Here is a 21,643-nt window from a genome sequence, read left to right as displayed (position 1 = left end):
ATGTTGCGCCCGGTGCGGCCGGCACCCCTGGCACCCCCCACGCTACGCCACTGATTGGCAATGGTCTTATTGGCAATAAAAGCCACTTGTATTCTGTGGACAGATCGTCCTCGTTCACGTAGCTAACTTGCATCACGTATACTGCTTATCAGGTAAAGATGTGGGTGGCGCTGTAATCTAAACCGCTGAGCCTCTTGGGCTTGCCACCAGAAGGCTGGTGGTTCGAATCCCTGCGGTGGGGTGAGCTCCTGTTGCTCTGTCCCAACTCCTGCCAACCTAGCAGTGTGAAAGCATGCCAGTGCAAGTAGATAAACAGGTACCGCTGCAGCAGGAAGGTAAACAGCATTTCCGTGTGCTCTGGTTTTTGTCACGGTATTCCGTTGCACCAGAGGCGGTTTAGTCATGCTAGCCACATGACCCAGAAAGCTGTCTGTGGATAAACACTGGCTCCCTCGGCCTGAAAGCGAGATGAGTGCCGCAACCCCAGAGGTCCTTTACTTCTTTTTTTTTTTTTTACTGTTTATCACTGACATTTTCCCATTAGAAGGACAATTATTGTTCTGAGAATTTTGTTTTTAATTTTTACAAAAATCACCTAGGAAAAATCTAAGGGGAAGGGGGACAGCAAGGGGGGGATTCAAAGCAGTTCACATAAAATGGTATAAAATATTCATTAAAATGCAAATAAAAAGGCAACAAAACACTAAACAAAAAATTATCAAAATAAGGTTAAAATAAATTTGAAAAACAAATGTACATAATTACATAGTTGGGTAGGCTTGCCAAACCAACTTTTTTTTTTAGCCGGCATTGAAGGTTAAAGTTAAGATTAATAGGATCTCTTGCAGACTGGAAAATTCAGAGGAGTTGCACTGCCCATCTATTCCAAGCCTGTAAGTCACATGGGCTCAGAAACCTTTTACTAAACCGCTTCTCGCATCCATGCCAACTGCTTCTTCTTAAAATAAAACTGCCACTGAAGAGCAGCAACACTGAGGGTGCAAAGGAACTGCTAAATTCTAGGGAAGAAAACAGACCCTTTTCACCAGCCAAGATGTCGGACAGAAGCCCCTTTGAAACAGACATGTTAACCCTTAACCGATATGTCATGGAGAAAGGACGGCGGGTTAAAGGGGCCACAGGAGAACTGACCCAGCTGCTGAACTCGATGCTCACTGCCATAAAGGCCATCTCTTCAGCGGTTCGGAAGGCAGGCCTTGCTCACATGTGAGTTGCACAGAATTGGGGAGGATAAGAATTCTTTTAAATATAAAACGGGGGGTGGGTGGGGTGAGCATTGGGAACTCCTTCTTTTAAACACAGCATGAAGCTTTTAAACTAAATGCCATGGCCAGAATAGCAGTATGGGAATTCCATGTGCCTGGAATGAAAGGAGGCTAGTATCGCAGTCATGGTGTATGTTAAATTACGGAAACTCCACAATCAAATGGTCACTGATTTTATTTTGGCCAAAGTTTTAAGAATAACTACTGCAGCTAACTACTGACTGCTTTAATAATGGGAGTGGCAGCACCTGCAATTACCTGTATTACTATTTACTTTTAAAAAAATGGGAATAGGCTGCTTTTCTTGTGGGCCCCATTTCTATTGCCATCAAGGTCAAACAAGAAGGTCAAGCAGTTAATTTGGCTTAATCACAGTCTGAAGTGATTGGAATGGCACTGTCTTCATTCAGCATGGACATACACGTTGGCCATTGCATAGAAACCCACTCTTATTAAAACGAGTGACTCATTTCTTCATCTCATGCATAAATTTCAAAAAAGAAATTGTCACCACAACTCTAAGTGGCACTATACAAAATGTGAGAACCTCGGAGAATAGTATACAAAACATGCAGTTGTTGCGCATCTTTATTCAGAAGCATATTCCATTATGTTCAGTGGTACTTAACTCCAGTTGCTAGACTACAATTCCTATCATTGTGGATTACCATTGGCTGGTGCTGAGCTGTAGTCCAACAACATCTGAAGGATATCCCTTCTGGTTAAAGAGTTATAATTAACATTATGACAATATTACATGTAAGCTAGTATAAAAACAGCTTTCAGAGAGTATACTCTGATTATTAGTTTTGTTTGGTTGGCTCTCCCATTAGGCTGGAAAAATACTGCCAAGGAGAATCGTTGTTACACAGTAATTTTAACTGTTCCTTACTTTTGTTCAGCAACAATTATATATGGAAGTTTCCCCACAAGGAATTTTGTGTGGAATTGTCATCCTTCGTTTATTCCAAGGGACCCCATCCCATCATTGTGATCCTGTGTTTTAGCTGTGATTCTTCCATCTGTCATGGTCTAGAGCAGGGGTGGGCAACCTAAGGCACAGGGGCCACAAGCAGCCCATGGGGGTCGTTTAACCGGCCCATGGACCCCTGCCGCCTGCTCGGTCGGCTCCCATGCTCCCATGCTAAACCGGCATGGAACAGAGCAGGGACCGCCTTCTGCGATGCTGGCCGGATTCCCATAGGGTGCAGGAAGCTCCTGCAGCCAATGGGAAGCTGCGCACGCCTCCTCCGCACTGGAAGGAGCACGGGAAATAGCGTTTGCGCATGTGCACACGCGCACACTCTGGCTCACTGCAGCGTCTGCGGGACCATGAACCAGCCCAAGCCACAAAAACTTTGCCGACCCCTGCTCTAGAGCTAGGGACTCAGTCCAGGGGACATAACTTTTTACACAAACGCCCAAGGGAGCAGAGTTCAAGATGCAGCATGATCTCAGCAAGCCAAACTCAAGGGAACTCACTCTGAAACTCACCTACAGATGTACTTAACACCACAGAAACTGGTGCTGATACAGCCGGAAACCTCACCAAGATGTGAGCTGGAGGCACATACCTCCACATGTGGCGGGAATGCCCTAAAATCCAACCCTTCTGGAGATATGCAGAATAACTAAACAGGTATTAGAACTCACCCCACAACTGGCCCTACTGAACATCTTCCAAGATCATAATGACCACTCACATTATACAGAGCTTATAACCCACCTACTCTCAGCAGCCTCATAGCCAGACATTGGTGACACTTGTCAGAAGTAAACCTGAACCAATAACTGTCTGGGAAATGACCTTGCTAGAAAAGCTAACCAATAAACTGAAATTGACACAAGTACAAATAGAAGAGGACACCTTCACCCCAGTATGGCTCCTCTTTATCACATACACAGCCCATCAAGACAATAAGAAGAATTCACCAACAGCATACGAATCAATCTGGCTTACCTGACCCAACAAGTCCCCCCCCACACACTCACAAATGCAAAGAAACCCCATTGCAGCCAACCACACCCTGCCCCCCAACCCCTCTCACTATCAAGCAAATGTAATAAATGAATAGAAAGAGAACCTACCGAGTTGACACTGACACAAAACCCCAAACATACACTATAGAAAAGAATATAAGCCTCACCCCCCTCTTCTTCCCCCAACCTTATACTGTACTCAACACTAATGTCTCACCACAATCATACCTTTGGTTACAGACGCTTCAGGTTGCGTTTTTCTGTGTTACGGACTGCTGAAACCCAGAAGTACCAGAACGGTTTACTCCCGGGTTTTAGCGGTCACGCATGCGCAGAAGCGCTAAATTGCACTTTGTGCATGCGCAGAAGCACCAAATTGCAACCCCCGCCTGTGCAGACAGGCAGCTGCAGATTGCGAATGTGCATCCCGCAGATCACATTTGCAACACGAGTGTCCACTGTACAGTGGTACCTTGGGTTAAGTACTTAATTCGTTCTGGAGGTCCGTTCTTTACCTGAAACTGTTCTTAACCTGAAGCACCACTTTAGCTAATGGGGCCTCCCGCTGCTGCTGCTGCGCTGTCGGAGCACGAGTTCTGTTCTCATCCTGAAGCAAAGTTCTTAAACCGAGGTACTATTTCTGGGTTAGCGGAGTCTGTAACCTGAAGCGTATGTAACCCGAGGTACCACTGTATTTGTAAGAAAGACTGTACCACCTGAAAAAAGGCATGAGCTTTTGTAAACCAAGAAAATCTTCAACAAAAATAAATCTTAAAAAACAAGCCAAACTCAAGCACAGAGAATCAGTCTAGGGCCAAAGCATTATTCGGAAGCAAGGCCAGAAAACCCCCCCATCAGGGAGCTCAGCCAGGCAGGGGAACTGTAAGTAGAAACAAAGAACCAGAAAACTGCATTGTTTCCAGCAAAAGGAAGACTCTAGAAGGTCTTAAATACTTCCTAAACCACTCTCTAGCCACAGTAGCTAACTGTGAAGGACCATCAGGCACTCCTTGCTCTTGAGTAAACCCCATACTCAGGGGTAGACTGGTAACTCTGGGTCTGTAGACATTACACTGTGCTCTTTGGCCTTTACCTGAAGCTGTTGACACGGTGCTTTCAAGGACCGGGGACTATTCTACCTCCTCTTTTGACAGCTCCAGGTGTTCCTTGTCTGGTAATGACTTAGAGGTCCCTCAGAGGGATCCAGAACACTGGATTTAGGGGGCTCTGTCTGCTCCTCAAGATTCTGGACCTATGGGGAGTCTGGTTCATTTTTTGCCAGACAGCAAAATATCTGTGACCCCCCCCCCAAGGAATTGAAATAGTAGAAGAATCTCCAGAAGCTTACATACCTTTAGCATGACTTCTGTCTTTTTAAAAAGGTGGTTATTTTTTACATGTATCAGGAAAGTGAACCTATCGCAGATCAGCCACACATACTCATTATTTGTAAACAGTGGTTTAAGCTTTTAGGATGAGCCCGACGTTATTGTTCTGCATTGTTTTTAATTATATTTTAACTCTCTTGCAGATTTGTTTGTACACCACCCCGGCTCTATATTTTATTTAATATCTATATGACATTTGCAATGGGAGCCATTTTATGAGCCAAATTTTAAAAGCAACTTTTTAATTTTGGCTAACACACTTTTCTGGCTATACAGTAGTCATAAGTGTGTGTGTGCCAGAGGTGCTTAGTAATAATTAAAAATTCGGTGAAACAAATAAAGCAGCACCTACCTCAGGGTTTGTAATGAGTGTGTGATGAGCTTCAAATTGCCCCATCCTTAGCATAAGTAGAATGTACACGCAGGAACTCAATACTGTGGATTGTCAATGGCAATTTTGCTTTCAGCTTACAGTGGAAGAGCAAAGACGGAGTAAAATAAGTCCTTGTGAAGAGAGAAGCAGGATTGCTAAAACCTAACTCAACACAGGTGTGGACGTTGAGTTGAATGCCTGCATGAACTTGATGCCATAAAGGCAACACCTGCGGGGTTTACTTCATGTGATCATGACTCCTATTTCCCCAGGGTTTGCAAAAGTTCAAAGAGTTGTACAGTTGTATATGCTAGGGACATTCAAGTGAACAAGTCATGTATGAATCCACCTTCCCTGCCATACATTTATAATGGTGTTTGCCCACCCCTTCCTTGTCTCTAAAATATTATGAACACATCCAAATGAAGTAGTATTATCTATTTGTTTTTAGAAATCTGTATGCTGCCCTTCAAAATTTTATTCCAGGGCAGGGTACAACATATTTCACCATTAAAAAAAAAACAATAAAATATGCACATGAAAACACTAGAGCAGAGTGAAGTCATAAGCTGGAAGCTTGTGAAAGGAAGTAGATACCTCTAGTGAGAAATGAATACATGTTGAAGACTAATCAGTCAGGCGGCCAAATTGTTATTGTGCTGTTGTTATTACTCCATATTTTCTATTTTAATTTCCAGGACAGAGGCTTCCATTTCTCTTCCACAATATTTTTTTATCTGTTAAGATTGCATTGTCTCTGCTCACTCACACACAAACTATTGTTATCATGTTTAGACTCTCAGGTCCAGCTCACTGAATCAATGGCGATGTGTCAGTCTTCACGTCCTAAGCATGCTTACCCGAAATCAAATCAATAAGGCTGTCCTCTGAGTGCATAGGAAAGGGCATAGAAACTTCTATTTAAGTTTTCTTCTGCGGTATGAGGAGAATATTTTATCACTGATAGTTGATTCATGTGCTATTAGCTCCATACAGCCATTGCATCATGATTGTAATTCTCTCTTGACGGTGTTGTGCAAATACAGATTAGGATCACCCATGTATCGTGGGGATTATCCTCAAGCTGTCAAGCAAAATAAAACTATAGTGTATTGCTGTAACTAGCATCCAGCTAAGTTTTCTGAATATATGAGTTCCAACACAGGTTTTAATTGGTATTTATCACTAGTAAAAGGTTTGGGAAGTCCTTATAAATCTGAGACAATTACATGAGGGACAGTTTGAGTCATGTCAGTGTGAAAGTCAAGTAAAAGGGAATAGTAAGGAAATAATGTAAAACAGTATTGCAGTATAATGTGTACTTTTCAGTGTTCCCTTATTATAATAACGAAGCCCTTTCCTATAGGTTCGGAATAGCTGGCACTGTGAATGTGACTGGGGATGAACAGAAGAAGCTTGATGTTTTATCTAATTCTCTGGTTATTAACATGCTACAGTCCTCCTACAGCACATGTGTCCTGGTCTCAGAGGAGAATAAAGAAGCTATTATTACTCCAAAAGATAAAAGGGTCGGTACGCATTCAGATTTGACTGGGAAGAGGGGCTGTTCTCTCCTTTTAGCAGCAGGTGGCACAATTGTATTTCTGAAGAAGTCGTTTGCCTGATTACCGGAAAGATGCTAAACACAACTGCATACCAGAAAGGGAGACAGATTTAATAAATGGAAACTGAGCAATGGGGTCAGTGTGATTACTAAACTGAATGAAGTGATATGTACATGAAATCATGGGAACTGAAGTTTTTTGGAGGTAGTTCTGAGGCAGTGTTCTCTGCCTCTCAGAAAACTATAACTCACAGGGTTCTGGGGAGGGTGGTGAAGCCATGAAAGTTATACCAGTGTATTTTAGTATAATACAAAATTGTTTCAGTGCGTAGTACTCCAGTCAGATTTGAAAGATTAAGAGAGAGAAAACATTTTTATTTATTTGCTTTTCATTTGATTATTTCCTCCTTTTTCAGGGTAAATATGTCGTGTGTTTTGATCCACTTGATGGCTCTTCCAACATAGACTGCTTAGCTTCGATAGGAACTATATTTGCTATTTACAAGAAGGTAAGGTGAGAAATGGAACAAAATGGGGGTTCAGCCCTCTTCCTCCTCACCCCCCTAAATGCATGATGTCTATGACAAAAGTGTGTGTCACTAAATACAAGCAGAGTGTGAAACAAACTATGAATTGAAAGTGGAGACGAGGGATGTACCTTTCCCTCTTTATTTGTTTTGTAACACAAAAAAAACCTTTAATAAAAACTATTTTTAAAAGATGGGAGTTTGGTAGAATTTATTCCCAGAAAGTGGGTATGAGATTGCAGCTTCAAGTCTCAAAGCAATACTACAACATTATTAATAGGGGTATGGAATGTAAAAATATGGTGATTCTCTAATTATTATTTGTTAAAGACATTAGTAACTTGGCAGCATTTTATTTTTTATATCTTCGCTATGCTGTGGGTATCCAAATAAATAGTTTTCCTTGCAAAAGCCATACATATACTTGCTAACTCCATGCTAATGATACAGAAAATTACCCCTAGAACTTGAATCCCAACAACAACCCTATAAGGTTGGTTTGGATGAGAGGCAGTGATCGGCTCCAGATTGTATATTAATTTCCTAAGATTCAGAAAAAAATCACCACAAGATGATTAGGTGAGAAAATGGGCTTGTGAAAGGGGTTTCCATGTGGCAAGATTGGAAGTTAAGGTGCCCTGGAAAATGCTAGAACTATTAACAATATTCTGAAGTTTGAACAGCAACAAAAATATTTTAACATGTACAGAAGCATTGTGAATTGTTTCCAAGAATGCTTCATTAGATGAATATTCTATTGCCACTAGCTGCCAGTTAGATACTGGGCTCAGTTCAAGGTGTACTGCTGTACAAAACCCCATATAGCAGCCGATCCATTCTGTACAATGCAAGAATTGGGCCTTTAGTGTGGTGGCACCTAGCCTTTGGAACCTCCTCCCACTGCATAGCAGACAGGCACCCTCTTTACTCTTTTTGGCACCTATTGAAGGCCTTCCTTTTTCAACAAGTCTTTTATCCCAGCCTATCTACATATTGGATTTGAAATGGCTTTCCTTGCTCCTGTTTTTTTTATTATTAAATTGCTGTGGGATGATTCATGGGAAGCAATTGGTGAGTGAAATAAATAGATAGATGATGATAGATAGATAGATAGATAGATAGATAGATAGATAGATAGATGATAGATATAAAATGGCAGTAAGCGGACAGTGTTATTTTTAACTACTGCTGGATGTGCCCCTCCTATGGTTCACTATTTGCAGTTTGTCACTGAAATTATCACTCGAGATCCTCTTACAAAAATGCCCCCAAACTCTATCTCGTTATATCGGGTGTCGATACAAAGCTTTCACGAGGGCCTGTTGTACAATGTGCACCATAACTGGGAGAGAGTCCTATTTGAATTTGTGGTTTTATTTTTCTTCTTCTTCAAATGCGTTTTAATAATAACAACAGCAAAATACTTGAGATTTGAGTACAACCATCACTTTCCCCTTAGACATCAGAAGACGAGCCTTCCGAGAAAGATGCCTTGCAGCCGGGGCGCAACATCGTCGCAGCCGGCTATGCTTTGTACGGGAGTGCAACCTTGGTAGCGCTTTCCACGGGGCAAGGAGTGGACTGCTTCATGCTGGATCCGGTACCTGTGCAAACATTCATTACTAATACTAATTTCTGCCGCCCTCTCGTATTCATATGAAATTCACCCCACCTTTTCAGCATGTAGAGTGTAGCTCCCTTCCTGGCCACTCATTTTGAGTGATTGTATTGCTTCCTGCCCTCACTTTGCATCACGCTATCATCGTAGCGAGAGTGTAATCCCTTGTTAGGTAGCTAGAAGAACAACTAAATTATGTCAGCAGCGAGAAGGAGGAATTTGGTAGAGAAATGCTGCTCAAGTCTCATCTGATGGGTGCTTCAAACAAGTTGCAAAAAAAGTAACGGAAAGGGTGAGGGCGGTTGAGAGTCAGGAGATATCTGTCAATTTGGCAAATTGACAGACATAATAAGACAAAAACCAAAAAGTGAAGTAAAAAAAGAATGGGAGTGCCTAAATGAATACCTCAAAAGTCAAGGTTCGAGGGCAGAAATCTGGCTGAGTCTGGAATAACCTTGTGAAGTGAAAGGATATGAAAGAAGGATTTATATCTAGATGTTAGGATAGAGATGATAAAGAAAACAGGAAAACAGGAAGACACAATGAGAGATAAAGGAGGTGCTGTGGGATTGGTGGAAGTCAATGTCTTGTTGTTGTTTTAGTGTTTATAATATTAACTTGTAAGATATGGATTTGTTTTTGTTGTTTTGTTTTTGTTGTTTTGTTTTTAGTTTTGTTGTTGTGTGGAAAATACTAATAAAATTCATTTTAAAAAAAGAGAGAGTCAGGAGATATCTGAGCACCCTTTAAAGCCCTCTTTTTCCACAGCAAAAAAGCAAATATTACAAATGCACTGTAAGTTTCCTGGACTCTGTTTTTGAAAAGGAACTCATATTGCAATCCCATGCATGTTTATTCGGAAGGGTGTTCCATTGGTCTCATACCCTGGCAGGTATATTTAGGATTGCAACCAAGCCTTATTACTCTTTGAAAGAGTAGGGAGCATGTAACTGTATATTAGGGTCGTAACTGGACAAGCCTCAGAACGTCAAGGAAGTAAACGCATGGCATTTATGACTCGTGACATCCTTTAACTATTCTGCAGGCTCTCGGCGAGTTCATTCTGGTGGAAAAAGACGTAAAAATCAAGAAGAAAGGGAAAATCTACAGCCTCAATGAGGGCTATGCCAAGTACTTTGATCCTTCAGTGACAGAGTATTTACAAAAGAAGAAATTTCCTGAGGTAATATACCATTTTATTGCAACTCTATCATGCTACTGTCTGTGAAACTGGGCAAATCTCATCATCATTGTACATAAAGCACAGTTTACGCTGGGATACATTTTACGTGGGCATAGCTTAGCTAGTTTTTTGGTTGACTGTTGTTAAGCTTTTTTTGACAGATCGCCCCCAAAAGTTGTTGAGCTTTTTGTGGGGAGATCATGGGTAACAGAACATTACGGGGGGGGCAGGCTTCTGCTGGGGGGGCGGGAGCAGAACCTCAGTTAATTTAGTATTTTAAATGCAGCTCCCCCCCCCTCGGGATACATCCATGTCATTTTATCTTCCGGTACCATGGAAATCCTACACCATAACAATTGCTATTTCCTTTGAGAGGGAATGTGGCATGGTGCCAATGGAAGCTTGGAGGTGAGGGTTATTCAGGGGGAGGGTTGCAGTCTTGATTTAGATCCTCCATGGCTGTTATGTTTAAAGCAAAAGGCAAGATGCATTAAATGCACATATGAATTTAACGTCTCATCTTTCTTGCCTGCTTCTGCTCTGTCTGGCTATACCAGGGGTCAGCAACCTAAGGCCCATGGACCGGAAGCGGCCTGCAGAGGCCATTTTACTGACCCACGAGCCGCCCCCGAACTGAGTTGCCCGCTTGCGCGCTGCGCTAAACCAGTGCAGCGTGGGGACTCGTTTTCGAGGCGCCGAAAATTGTGTCTGTGCAGATGCCAAAAATCGGGGGGGGGGGGCGCTCACACACACATATGATTCGGCCCACGGAGAGATCTCTGTGGGACTGATCCAGCCCAGGCAAGATAAACCTTGCTGACCCCTTCCTATACCAGTCCCAGGCACTTCCCAGCAGTTCCCTTCCTCTTCCTGTAACCTAGGTTGTTACATTTCCCTATCCTTGGGAACTAGGTGAGTCGAACATTCAAGTCAAATTTGACACCAAACCACATAAGCGAATATAGAACCATGTGTATTTAAATTGCAAAGTCAGAGCCCTGAAATATGAAAATACAGAAAGTGCACTCACTTTGCAGGTGAAATAGCTGTGTATGCTATTAGCATAGCTGTCAACTTTTCCCTTTTCTTGCGAGGAATCCTATTCGGAATAAGGGAATTTCCCTTTAAAAAAGGGAAACATTGACAGCTATGGCTATTAGACTCGATTCAAACAAACGAAGCTCCTCAATCTATGCAAAATAAATGCACCATGTTAGACACTTGTGGTTCCTATCTCTCCCAGAGGACCACATTCTCTTCCCTTATCTCTCACTGACGCTAAAAGGGTGCACTTTAACTGGGGACAAACTGGATCGCAGCAGGAGAGGTCAGAACATTGATTGTTCCCTTTGGTATGGGCAAATTGCAAGATGCTTGCAACGTAAGAAGTCTGCATCAGAAGCCTCAGTTATTTGCACTCAAATCTACTTTAAATAGAAGGGAACAAAAGTCAATGTTGTCGTATTTGTTGATTTGAGAGTTCTTAAAATGTGTCTGCAAATTAAGACCCATGACAACATGTGGCAGATAAGGGCAGGCAAAGGAAAGAGTAAGGTGCTTAGTGGAGATTAAAACATTCCTATACAAAGGCAGCTTCACTTAGCTTCAGCTGGAAAGGAGTGAGGTAGCAAAACAGTCACAGCCTTCCAGCCACTGAAAATACCAGTACAAATGGTGACTGTTATGTGTGTGTCCAATTGACACATGACTGCCGATGTGCGGGTCCTTTTGAACCCAGAAGAGGGCAGAACGGGCTTATGCTTCCTCTGCCAACATGAGTGGGGGCCAGGAACAGAACCCCTGCACAAAATGTTAACTGCCTGCACTCAGGAAGCCTGCATTCACATGGCTGTTTATTCACAGCTTTCCCCTGACTGTTAAGTTCTGCATTATATTTGAGCTTTAAAGGTAAAGGGACCCCTGACCATTAGGTCCAGTTGTGACCGACTCTGGGGTTGCGGCGCTCATCTCACTTCATTGGCCAAGGGAGCCAGCGTACAGCTTCCAGGTCATGTGGCCAGCATGACTAAGCTGCTTCTGGAGAACCATAGCAGCACACAGAAATGCCGTTTACCTTCCCGCTGGAGCGGTACCTATTTATCTACTTGCACTTTGACGTGCTTTTGAACTGCTAGGTTGGCAGGAGCAGGGACCGAGCAACGGGAGCTCACCCCGTCACGGGGATTTGAACTGCCGACCTTCTGATCGGCAAGTCCTAGACTGTGGTTTAACCCACAGCGCCACCCATGTCCCTTTGATTTGAGCTTTAACAGCATGCAAAAACTGCTTCTGGAACTATAGTGGGATGTAGTGCAAATTTAGGACTCACTTCTATGTTATTTGCTTTCAGAGAAAAAACCTGTTTGTAAATAATATAGGTATCAGCAGTGCTTTTTTTCTGGGGGGTACGCAGGGGTACGCATACCCCTAAACATTTTGTGAATCTTTGCACTTTTGTCCATTGTATTTATTTTTCCCCAATTTGAACTATAAAATGGTGATTTTCTTGAGTCAAAATGGGAGTTCACCTAAACATTTTTGTAGAAGAAAAGCACTGGATACTAGTACTAAACTTGCATTCTATTCCACTATTGTTCCAGCTTTGGCTTTTACATCATATGAAAGCTCAAATATCATGCAGAAATTAACAGTTAGGCAAATAGCAGTTTATTTCACTTTCATGACATGTGACTGCAGCCCAAGTGTTCTCACGAGACAAAGCCCTGATTTTTATGGAGCAGCCCATCCCCCAGCAACCCCCTCCCCCGAGCTGTCTCTGTGCTTAAAGAACCACAATTTAAAAAAGAATTTTAGGTAGAAAAGAACTAAGCAGCATTTCCTTAGTATCAAGTATCAATGGTATGTTGGTGTTGCTCTAGCAAATACTAACATAATATTTATGTGTCATACAAAAATAACTCAAGATCTATGGTAGAAAACTTCCTGCTAGTACTGTAATGGTTAAGTACTGAAGCAACGACACCCTTCCTGCTCTTTGCATCTATATTTTCTTTGGAATGCTCTAAACTCAATACAGGTATTACCTGATTCCGCTTATGAAATAACCTATTGTGTTAAAGCCAGTGCAACAAATAAAAGAAAAATGACCAAGTAAAGCTATATGCTAACAATTTTCTAAGCTTGTCACACTGAATATTTATTTATTTATTAATTTGTTCATTAGATTTCTTAATGGCCCTCCACTCACATAGATCCCAGGCTGGTTAACGAGTCAGTAATAAAACATGAAAAATCAAAAAACTATTAAAATAACACTATGCTTGTCTATGAACAAGCATAAAGCAGGACTTAACAATGGGCAGGATTCTCCTATATGATTGTCAATTTACACAACCAACTCTTAAGCATATTTACTTGAAAGCAAGTCTCACATTTTTTAATTGGGTTTCCTCCAAGTAAGTTAAGCATACCTGGGTTTGCTGTCGTCAAGACAGATGTAATGCAAAACCATAGTTTACTTTTACATTATGAGCTTTAGAATTGTGAACTCTCCCTTCCTTCCTGCTATAGTCCATGGCCTAATAAAAATAAAAATAAAAATAATTAATTCACTCACTCCCCGCTCCTTTTTCTCATGACAGAGGAGATCAAAAGCTTCTTTTGAAGTTTTAAAGTAACCAGAGTGCCTCATGTCCAAACTTGAGAATCTATAGGTTCCCCAAGTTTGGACTTAAATGAGATTTCTGGTTATTTTAAAGGTTTAAAAAGGAGATGTTTCCTTTTTCTCTTCTGGCATACACCAGAGCAGTGCAAAGAACTGAGAAACACACAAGCGTGAGTTACACTGTGACTCGTACACAAAACACTTCTTAAACCATAGCTTAGCTCTACCTCCGAACCTGTCATTGGGGTTCCAAGACCATGACCTCAAATTGCCCTTGTAAATTTGGTGTTCTTTTTATTCTAATCTGAGGATATCCCTTTAAATAAATTCCTTGCATCATCCCCCGCCCCCGTAGTGAGATCATAATGATTTCATTGCTAGCTGAATGGATTGAGGTAAAATTAGCCTTATGCAAAATGTATAAGCACTCTTTAGACTGGAAAGGATATTGTTTGTGCTGTAATGCATTCCAGTAACTTACAGTTTCTTGGAAACAGAGAAGTGGGTTTGATTTTGTAGAAACCCGAACTGCTTGGCACAGGTTTCAAAAAGTAAGCAGTTGAGTAGGATACAGGCACTTCTGTTTTATCCTGTCTTATTTTTGTAAACTCCAGGTACATTCGTCAGAACATGACCTGAAAACCTGACATTTAAAATCGACTGCTTGTGCAATTTGTAACAAACAAAAAGAGCAAGCACAAAACAAATCAAGGAAGTGACATCACTCTGTCACCAGGCTACCTATATTTCAAACACGGAATCATACTGCGGAATCCAATGATAGTTCAGTTGTGTTCCCTAACTTGCTCTCATGAATATCAGTTCAACTACCGTCATTCATATCCAGTAACAAAATGAAGCAGGTAGACGTAAACACACCCTGTACAAACCAGTTTAAGATGGTGCTATTTAGAATTTGTGCTATATGAGAAAGCATTTATTTGAAATGTTAGAATTTTAAAATCTCTAAGTAGCCAATAGGGTTGCTACCTTCTCTTGTCCTGGCCACCACCCGTCTCCCAGTAAGTCATAGTATGTCAGAATTAAACAGATGCAGCTCTCCCAGACATTTCATTGCAAAGTTATTGTAGAACTTTGGTCAGGAAACCAGGTGGCAAATCTCCTTGTTCCACAATCATCATGATCACAGGGCTTCCTGTTAATAGTGATCAGATGCTTGGTTTTTGTTAGAGCTGCAGACAGTTCAAGCATCAATCACTGGGGCGAGGGGGGGATCACCTCCCAGTTATTCATTGGGGCTAAAGATAAAGGTAAAGGGCCCTGACCATTAGGTCCAGTCGTGGCCGACTCTGGGGTTGCGGCGCTCATCTCGCTTTATTGTCCGAGGGAACTGGCGTACAGCTTCTGGGTCATGTGGCCAGCATGACTAAGCCGCTTCTGGCGAACCAGAGCAGCGCACGGAAACGCCGTTTACCTTCCCGCCAGAGCGGTACCTATTTATCTACTTGCACTTTGATGTGCTTTCACCCCGTCATGGGGATTTGAACCGCCAACCTTCTGATCAGCAAGTCCTAGGCTCTGTGGTTTAACCCACAGTGCCACCCGCGTCCTGCTCATTGGGGGTAGCATCATGTAAAATTCTGGAACTGGGACTTCTTGAAAATTTGATGCCACATGGCTGAATTTTCCATCTTCCCTGTGTCAAGCACACTGTCCAGCTTAAGTAATTAATCTGTACTCAAAGCTAATGAATTGTTTAAAAGCAGGAGGTGATTGAATCACAATTACTGGATTCACTGCCTGAAAGCCACTGAGCTGAGTTTCAAAATTCTTTAAATTCCTGGCTGCTCTCTTGGCCCCCCCATTGTAAGAGTTTCATCTTTTAAAAGTAAAAATGGTTCCCAGGTGCCAAAAAAGAATGTTTCCTATGCAAGAAGCCATTAAAGGAATTGAAACTCCATCAGATGTCCCTGTAACCCCAATATCTCAAATAACCTTTGAAGCCTCTTGTAACAGCTGTGTATGTTGCTGACTTATAGGAGACTGGTATCTATGAAGGGAAGCGAAACATGCTGCTATGCTGCTCACTGCAGAATCATTTCTTTGAGTTTTATGGCTGGAACTTCCTCCAGGTGCAAAGCCAGGGAACTTAAAAGCTGAGAACAAGTTACAGTACTTTCTTGGTTTTAAGCGAGAGCACAACAGATGGAGCCAACAAGCTTTCTCATGCTGCGGAATCTACCCCACAAAATGTGGGTGGATGACTCCTATTAGGAGCACTTAGGAAATGTTTGATTGAGTGGCATCACAGAGAACAATACACTTCTAGGATTCCAAGCAGAAGGAGACAAGTTACTACACCAATTGTGACAATTCACACTATTGCTTTTTCAGGAAAGGAACACTGAATCCTTCCAAGTTTGTCAGGTAGCATCAATTCCCTTTGTCATCTGAAAGGGAAATTGATGAAACATAACCATTTGCCTTCTATCCTGATCCTACACTGATATTGTTATCCACCCACAGCCTTTGCCTGCAAGATTATATTTCTGTCCTACAGCAGACAGGGATAACATGAGATTAACTGGTGAAAGAGCAACAACTATATCAGGTGTGGGGAACCCTTGGCCCACAAGTGTTGCTGAACTACAAATCCCATCAGTCCAGCAAGGATGGCCAATGGCCAAGGATGGTGAAAGTTCAGCAGCACGTGGAGGCCAAAGGTTTCCCACACCTGGGCAGTGTCTTTGTTGGTGTTAAAAGCAAAAGTCCCATATTTGATCAGGGATTTAGCAATCCTTAATATCTAACCAATCTTTTATACTTTAATCCCAAATCATCATTTCATGTGAGCAATAGTATTTTTGTGGACGGGTGTTCCTTGCATGGTTTTCCTCCACCTAGTTTCACCTTTTCCATTGCAAATCAATGTGTGCAGACACTGGCCAATATATCTATCCCTCTTTTTCATAGGAAGGTGTTTCTCCTTATGGAGCCAGATATGTGGGCTCCATGGTGGCTGATGTTCATCGTACCCTGGTTTATGGTGGGATCTTTTTGTATCCAGCTAACCAGAAAAGTCCAAAAGGAAAGGTAACTTTTTCTCATCCCATACTCGGTGTATAATTATATTGAAACAATAAAAGAATTTTGTGGCACCTCAAAGAATAACACATTTATGATGGCATCATGGCATCATGGCGTGAGCTTTTGTCAATAATAGTATTATATTATATTATATTATATTATATTATATTATATTATATTATATTATTAATTTATATGCCGCCCACCTGACTGGGTTGCTCTCACACAATCCCAAAGGGATTAAGAAAATAGGCAAAATTATATATTTGTGAGCCTATTTCATTTGATCACAGAACACTTTCTCCGAGTCCTCAGCTTTAAAAATATGTCAGGGTTGGCAATGCAGATTCAACCACAAGTATTTCTGCTCAGGAAATCCTATTGGCTTATCTGCTGAATGATTGTAGGGTTTTCCTCTGGTGAAAAACAGAGCAAATACACAAACTTAAACATACATGGACCGTACCTCTGAGTAAACATACATTTGATTGTATTGCATTGACATAATAAGGGCTCATGCATCATTTTTGGGGACCTAATACAAAGTTGTAATATGGGCCCTTTCCAATGCATATATGGCAATACCATTCATACAATCTTATGTGTTATGCAATAAAGGTTTATTTTTTAGTGCTACAATTTTCTACATTCTGAAATTACAACATGATGCCCACTGGGGCTTTTCTACCATGCTCTCCCATTATTATTTTTTACATCTGGTTTGAAGAATAGTTCTATAGAGCTTCCTGAGTACTTTGTAATTTTAGAGTTGGTTTTATCTTCAAGGATTTTTTAAAAATCTGATGGATCAATGCAGCTACAAACATTTTATAAATAGACCAAATCACTGTAAATCTTTGTTTTTATTACAGACTTTTCCATTGCAAAATCATTAATTCTCTCCAAAAAGTAAACTTCTCTTTCAGATAGCATTTGATGAATAAAATAGCTAGGTGGCTTAACTGTTTTTGCTGCATATGTGTGAACTAGTGATTTACTCACATATTTTTTGTGCCTTTAAATCCTACCAGTAGCATTGTCTCACTGTGTCCCTGGGATCAATGTCTTTGATTAATGTCCACCCCTGGCTTCAGACATCCCTTCCTCTTGTCTCTGTACAAAGAGTTCTGGGACTGGTAGTTCTTGAGAGATCATGTCACTGCTTAGGGAAGCCCAACTTGATCTCCCTCAGACTATTAGTATGATCTCTGTGTTCTTGAGAAAGGCCATCAGCGCACTGTTTAGAATACTGCTGGTTCTGCTCTAATGCAGCTTCTGATTGGCTCCAGTGAATCTCACAAGATCTGGAAAATAGGCACATAAATACAGCACATAAATATTTCTGTTAATATCCTTAAGTTGAATATCCAATTTAGCATCAATTCACTTCTCCCTGGCATTGTAAGAGGGTGGGCTCTTTTGCCCTCCCCACCAAATACTTTAGCCCTGCCATGCAGTTCATTAGTGAGCAAAATTACAAGGAAGAGGAGTTTGGATTTGATATCCCGCTTTATCACTACCCTAAGGAGTCTCAAAGCGGCTAACATTCTCCTTTCCCTTCCTCCCCCACAACAAACACTCTGTGAGGTGAGTGGGGCTGAGAGACTTCAGAGAAGTGTAACTAGCCCATGGTCACCCAACAGCTGCATGTGGAGGAGCAGGGAAGCGAGCCCGGTTCACCAGATTACCAGTCTACCGCTCTTAACCACTACACCACACTGGCTCTCATTTCTTTGCTGGAAATTACTTTGCCTAAGCCTAAAAAATTGCACCTCAGCCTATAACCCCAGCCATCCTGCTGTATGTGTTCCACAACCACAGCAAAGCCCCAATGAATAATAATAATAATTATAATAATTATTCCCCACTCTGGGCGGCTTCCAACCGAATATTAAAAACAATGCAGCATCAGACATTAAAGAGTTGTCTTTTAAAAGTAAAATACCGTATTTTTTGCCCTATAGGACGCACTTTTTCCCCTCCAAAAGTGAAGGGGAAATGTGTGTGCGTCCTATGGGGCGAATGCAGGCTTTCGCTGAAGCCTGGAGAGCGAGAGGGGTTGGTGCGCACCGAGCCCTCTCACTTTCCAGGCTTCAGGAAGCTATCCGCAAGCCTTGGGACAGCAGCCTGCAGCTATCCCAAGGCTTGCGGATGGTAGCCTGCAGCCCAAAACCCGGGGAGCACAGCAGAGCGCACCCTGGGCTTCGGGCAGCTCTCCGCAAGCCTTGGGAGCCCGGCGCAACTTCCCGCTGGGCTCCCAAGGCTTGTGGACAGCAGCCTGCAGCCCGAAACCTGGGGAGAACAGTGGAGTGCGCCCCAGGCTTTGGGCAGATATCCACAAGCCTGGGGAGTCCGGCGGGAGTTCCCGCCGGGCTCCCCAGGCTTGCGGATAGTAGCCTGTTCTGGGGGCTGGGGTCGGGGGAAGCTTGGGCTTCCCCGCCCCAGCCCCGCGCCTGGGGGAATTTTTTTTTCTTTATCCCCCCCAAAAAAACCTAGGTGCGCCCTATGGGCTGGTGCGCCCTATAGGGCGAAAAATACGGTAGTTGCTTATTGCCTTGACATCTGCTGGGAGGGCATTCCACAGGGCAGGTGCCACTACCGAGAAGGCCCTCTGCCTGGTTCCATGTAACCTCACTTCTCGCAGCGATGAATTCAACGGTTTTCTCATTCCGAAATAGTGGTTGGAATTGTTAGTTCCGCTGATGGAATTTCAGTAGCAGAATGCTCAGTACTAAGAAATTTTATTAGTTGTGGACTGAATTAGGGTTAAACAAGATTAGCAACTCTGTAAGAAACAATTGGTTAGTGCACAAAATGTTTTGTGGCCGGGAGGGAGAGGAAGGATGCCATGGTTGAACTGGCAGAGAATGACTTGACCGGCTGTACTCTTGTACTATGAAATGCAGTCCGTATTGTACATTTCTGGGCACAGACGCATGTTTGTGTCACATGCCTTTAACCTCTGCAAACTGCTTTGTCAAATAATGCAGAGTACAAAGGGAAACAGTACATGATGGAACATGGCCTTTTGCCCACCTTTTCCTGGAGAGAACACAAGTGGTTTCAGATTCCTGGGCAGTTAAGAGAGCTGCAGGAGCCATTGTTAAGTTAGCAACAAGAAGTTACAGTAGTTTGGAAGAGTCCGAAAATGGATAAATAAGCTGGGGTGCCAGGGTAGAATGTATTCCATATGGAAAAAATAACCTAGGTAAAGGTAAAGGTAAAGGGACCCCTGACCATTAGGTCCAGTCGTGGCCGACTCTGGGGTTGCGGCGCTCATCTTGCTTCATTGGCCGAGGGAGCTGGCATACAGCTTCTGGGTCATGTGGCCAGCATGAATAAGCTGCTTCTGGCAAACCAAAGCAGTGAACGGAAACGCCATTTACCTTCCCGCCGGAAGTATAAATTTATCTACTTGCACTTTGACATGCTTTTGAACTGCTAAGTTGGCAGGAGCAGGGACCGAGCAACGGGAGCTCACCCCGTCACAGGGATTTGAACCGGCGACATTCTGATCAGCAAGTCCTAGGCGCTGTGGTTTAACCCACAGCGCCACCCGCGTCCCTTCCAAAAATAACCTAATAGTATGTAACTTCCACTCTGGTGGAGCTGGGAGCTTTAGAAAAAAGTCTCCAATGGGAATTTTTCCACCCTAAGGCTCCTAGCTGGTAGGAGAGCGGCCAATCTCCATTCCAGCCTTGGTGTGGTAGTGACAAGATAAGGGAAGTGATTTTGGCAAATTCTTTCTTCTCCAACAGAAATAAATGGGACTTAGTACTTAACGTTGCCTGGATTGCAGTATTTTTAAATAATAATAATAATAATAATAATAATAATAATAATAATAATAAGGATTATGATATTGTAATATACAGAGTGTCTATAATTTGAAAAACTGTTTTAGTTGACAGTAAGTTCCCTGGTTGCTTTCTAAACTACCACCAACCACCTAAACTGAATAAAGGATTTTCTCTTCCGCCACAGCTCCGACTTCTTTATGAGTGCAACCCCATCGCTTTCATCATAGAGCAGGCTGGAGGAGTAGCTACCACTGGGACAGAAGCTGTGCTGGATGTGAAGCCAGAGTCCATTCACCAAAGAGTCCCTTTTGTTGTTGGTTCTCCGGATGATGTTCAAGAATACCTGAGCTTCGTGCAGAAACACGCAAAGAGCACCTCGTGATCTTCTGCTTTTCACTGCGCACTGGGAAGAGGGTGATGCTTAAGAGTGAAAAAATGCCACCCTGCTGACAAGCAATAGAAAAAGCCATTTTTGTGTTGTTTTTAATAAAATGGTTTATTTTCTGCTAATGCAAAATATGACACTCCTCACCTCCCTTTCTGTGATACACAAATAAAAATGCAGCCTGCAGAATGGCGTTTAGTGAACCAAGTAAGTCATTTGCCATCTTCCTCCTTTACTCAGATAAAACATTTGTCAATGTTCAAACCATCAGTCCAGCTAATCAGTCTGCTGCAGGTGTTTGTTTTCCATTCAGCCACATGAGACTACCCTTAGTCTTGTGACCTGTGAGGTAACATGTTTATTTCCCCAATTTTACGGTGGGGCAGCTGATCAAAATCAGAAGGCAACTGTCCTTGGCTGCCACGCCACAACAACTGGACTTTTGCATAACCAACATGACCCAACATTGTTCTGATAAAGATGGCCTCTTTGTTTTCCAGTTTGGTAGCTTATTTATGCTTATTAAAAGCATCATATCTCTAAGCATGTATTTTCTCTCCAACTAGCTAACATGGATCACTTCTGTATATCAACCCTCCCCTGTGTTTTCCCTCAAAGAAGAGGCCGTGTTGTTCTGTTTGGATCAAAAGTCATTAAAACTCTTGGATAAAACCCTGTTTATTCCACATCCAGTGCACTCCCAACCACTAGTTTGAGAAGCTGTACACACATGATGTGAGTCACAAATATCTAGCCTCTATTTATCTTCTTGTTTCTTATAAATCCTGTATTTTGATGCACACACCCACCCTGCCCAACGCAGCTTCAATCCAGATTGAGAAAAATGACTACCTAGCTGTTCTTTC

At 42.4% G+C, this 21,643-nt stretch overlaps 1 protein-coding gene across 1 annotated transcript; it reads left to right on the top strand.

Moving 5' to 3' along the window:
- The first annotated feature begins 911 nt into the window (after positions 1-911).
- Positions 912-20,980, top strand: LOC308597754 (fructose-1,6-bisphosphatase isozyme 2). The gene is made up of 7 exons (XM_081213842.1): positions 912-1,227; positions 6,394-6,556; positions 7,008-7,100; positions 8,578-8,718; positions 9,782-9,919; positions 16,479-16,598; positions 20,577-20,980. Exons 1-7 carry the CDS (start codon positions 1,055-1,057, stop codon positions 20,772-20,774), a joined length of 1,026 nt encoding a protein of 341 aa, XP_081069968.1. The 5' UTR covers positions 912-1,054; the 3' UTR covers positions 20,775-20,980.
- Positions 20,981-21,643: the final 663 nt, after the last annotated feature.

This window comes from Podarcis bocagei, assembly GCF_964188305.1.
Source record: "Podarcis bocagei genome assembly, chromosome: 11".
Classification (NCBI taxonomy): Eukaryota; Metazoa; Chordata; class Lepidosauria; order Squamata; family Lacertidae; genus Podarcis; species Podarcis bocagei.
Note: the sequence above shows the minus strand (reverse complement) of the source record. Positions and strands in the feature narration are given on the sequence as shown.

Excerpts from the sequence above, each read along its gene's own strand:
- LOC308597754 (XM_081213842.1), top strand. The coding sequence starts at position 1,055 with ATGTCGGACAGAAGCCCCTTTGAAACAGACATGTTAACCCTTAACCGA. Across the intron at positions 9,920-16,478 it reads AAAAGAAGAAATTTCCTGAG|GAAGGTGTTTCTCCTTATGG; the intron begins GTAATATACCAT and ends TCTTTTTCATAG. Across the intron at positions 16,599-20,576 it reads AGAAAAGTCCAAAAGGAAAG|CTCCGACTTCTTTATGAGTG; the intron begins GTAACTTTTTCT and ends CTTCCGCCACAG.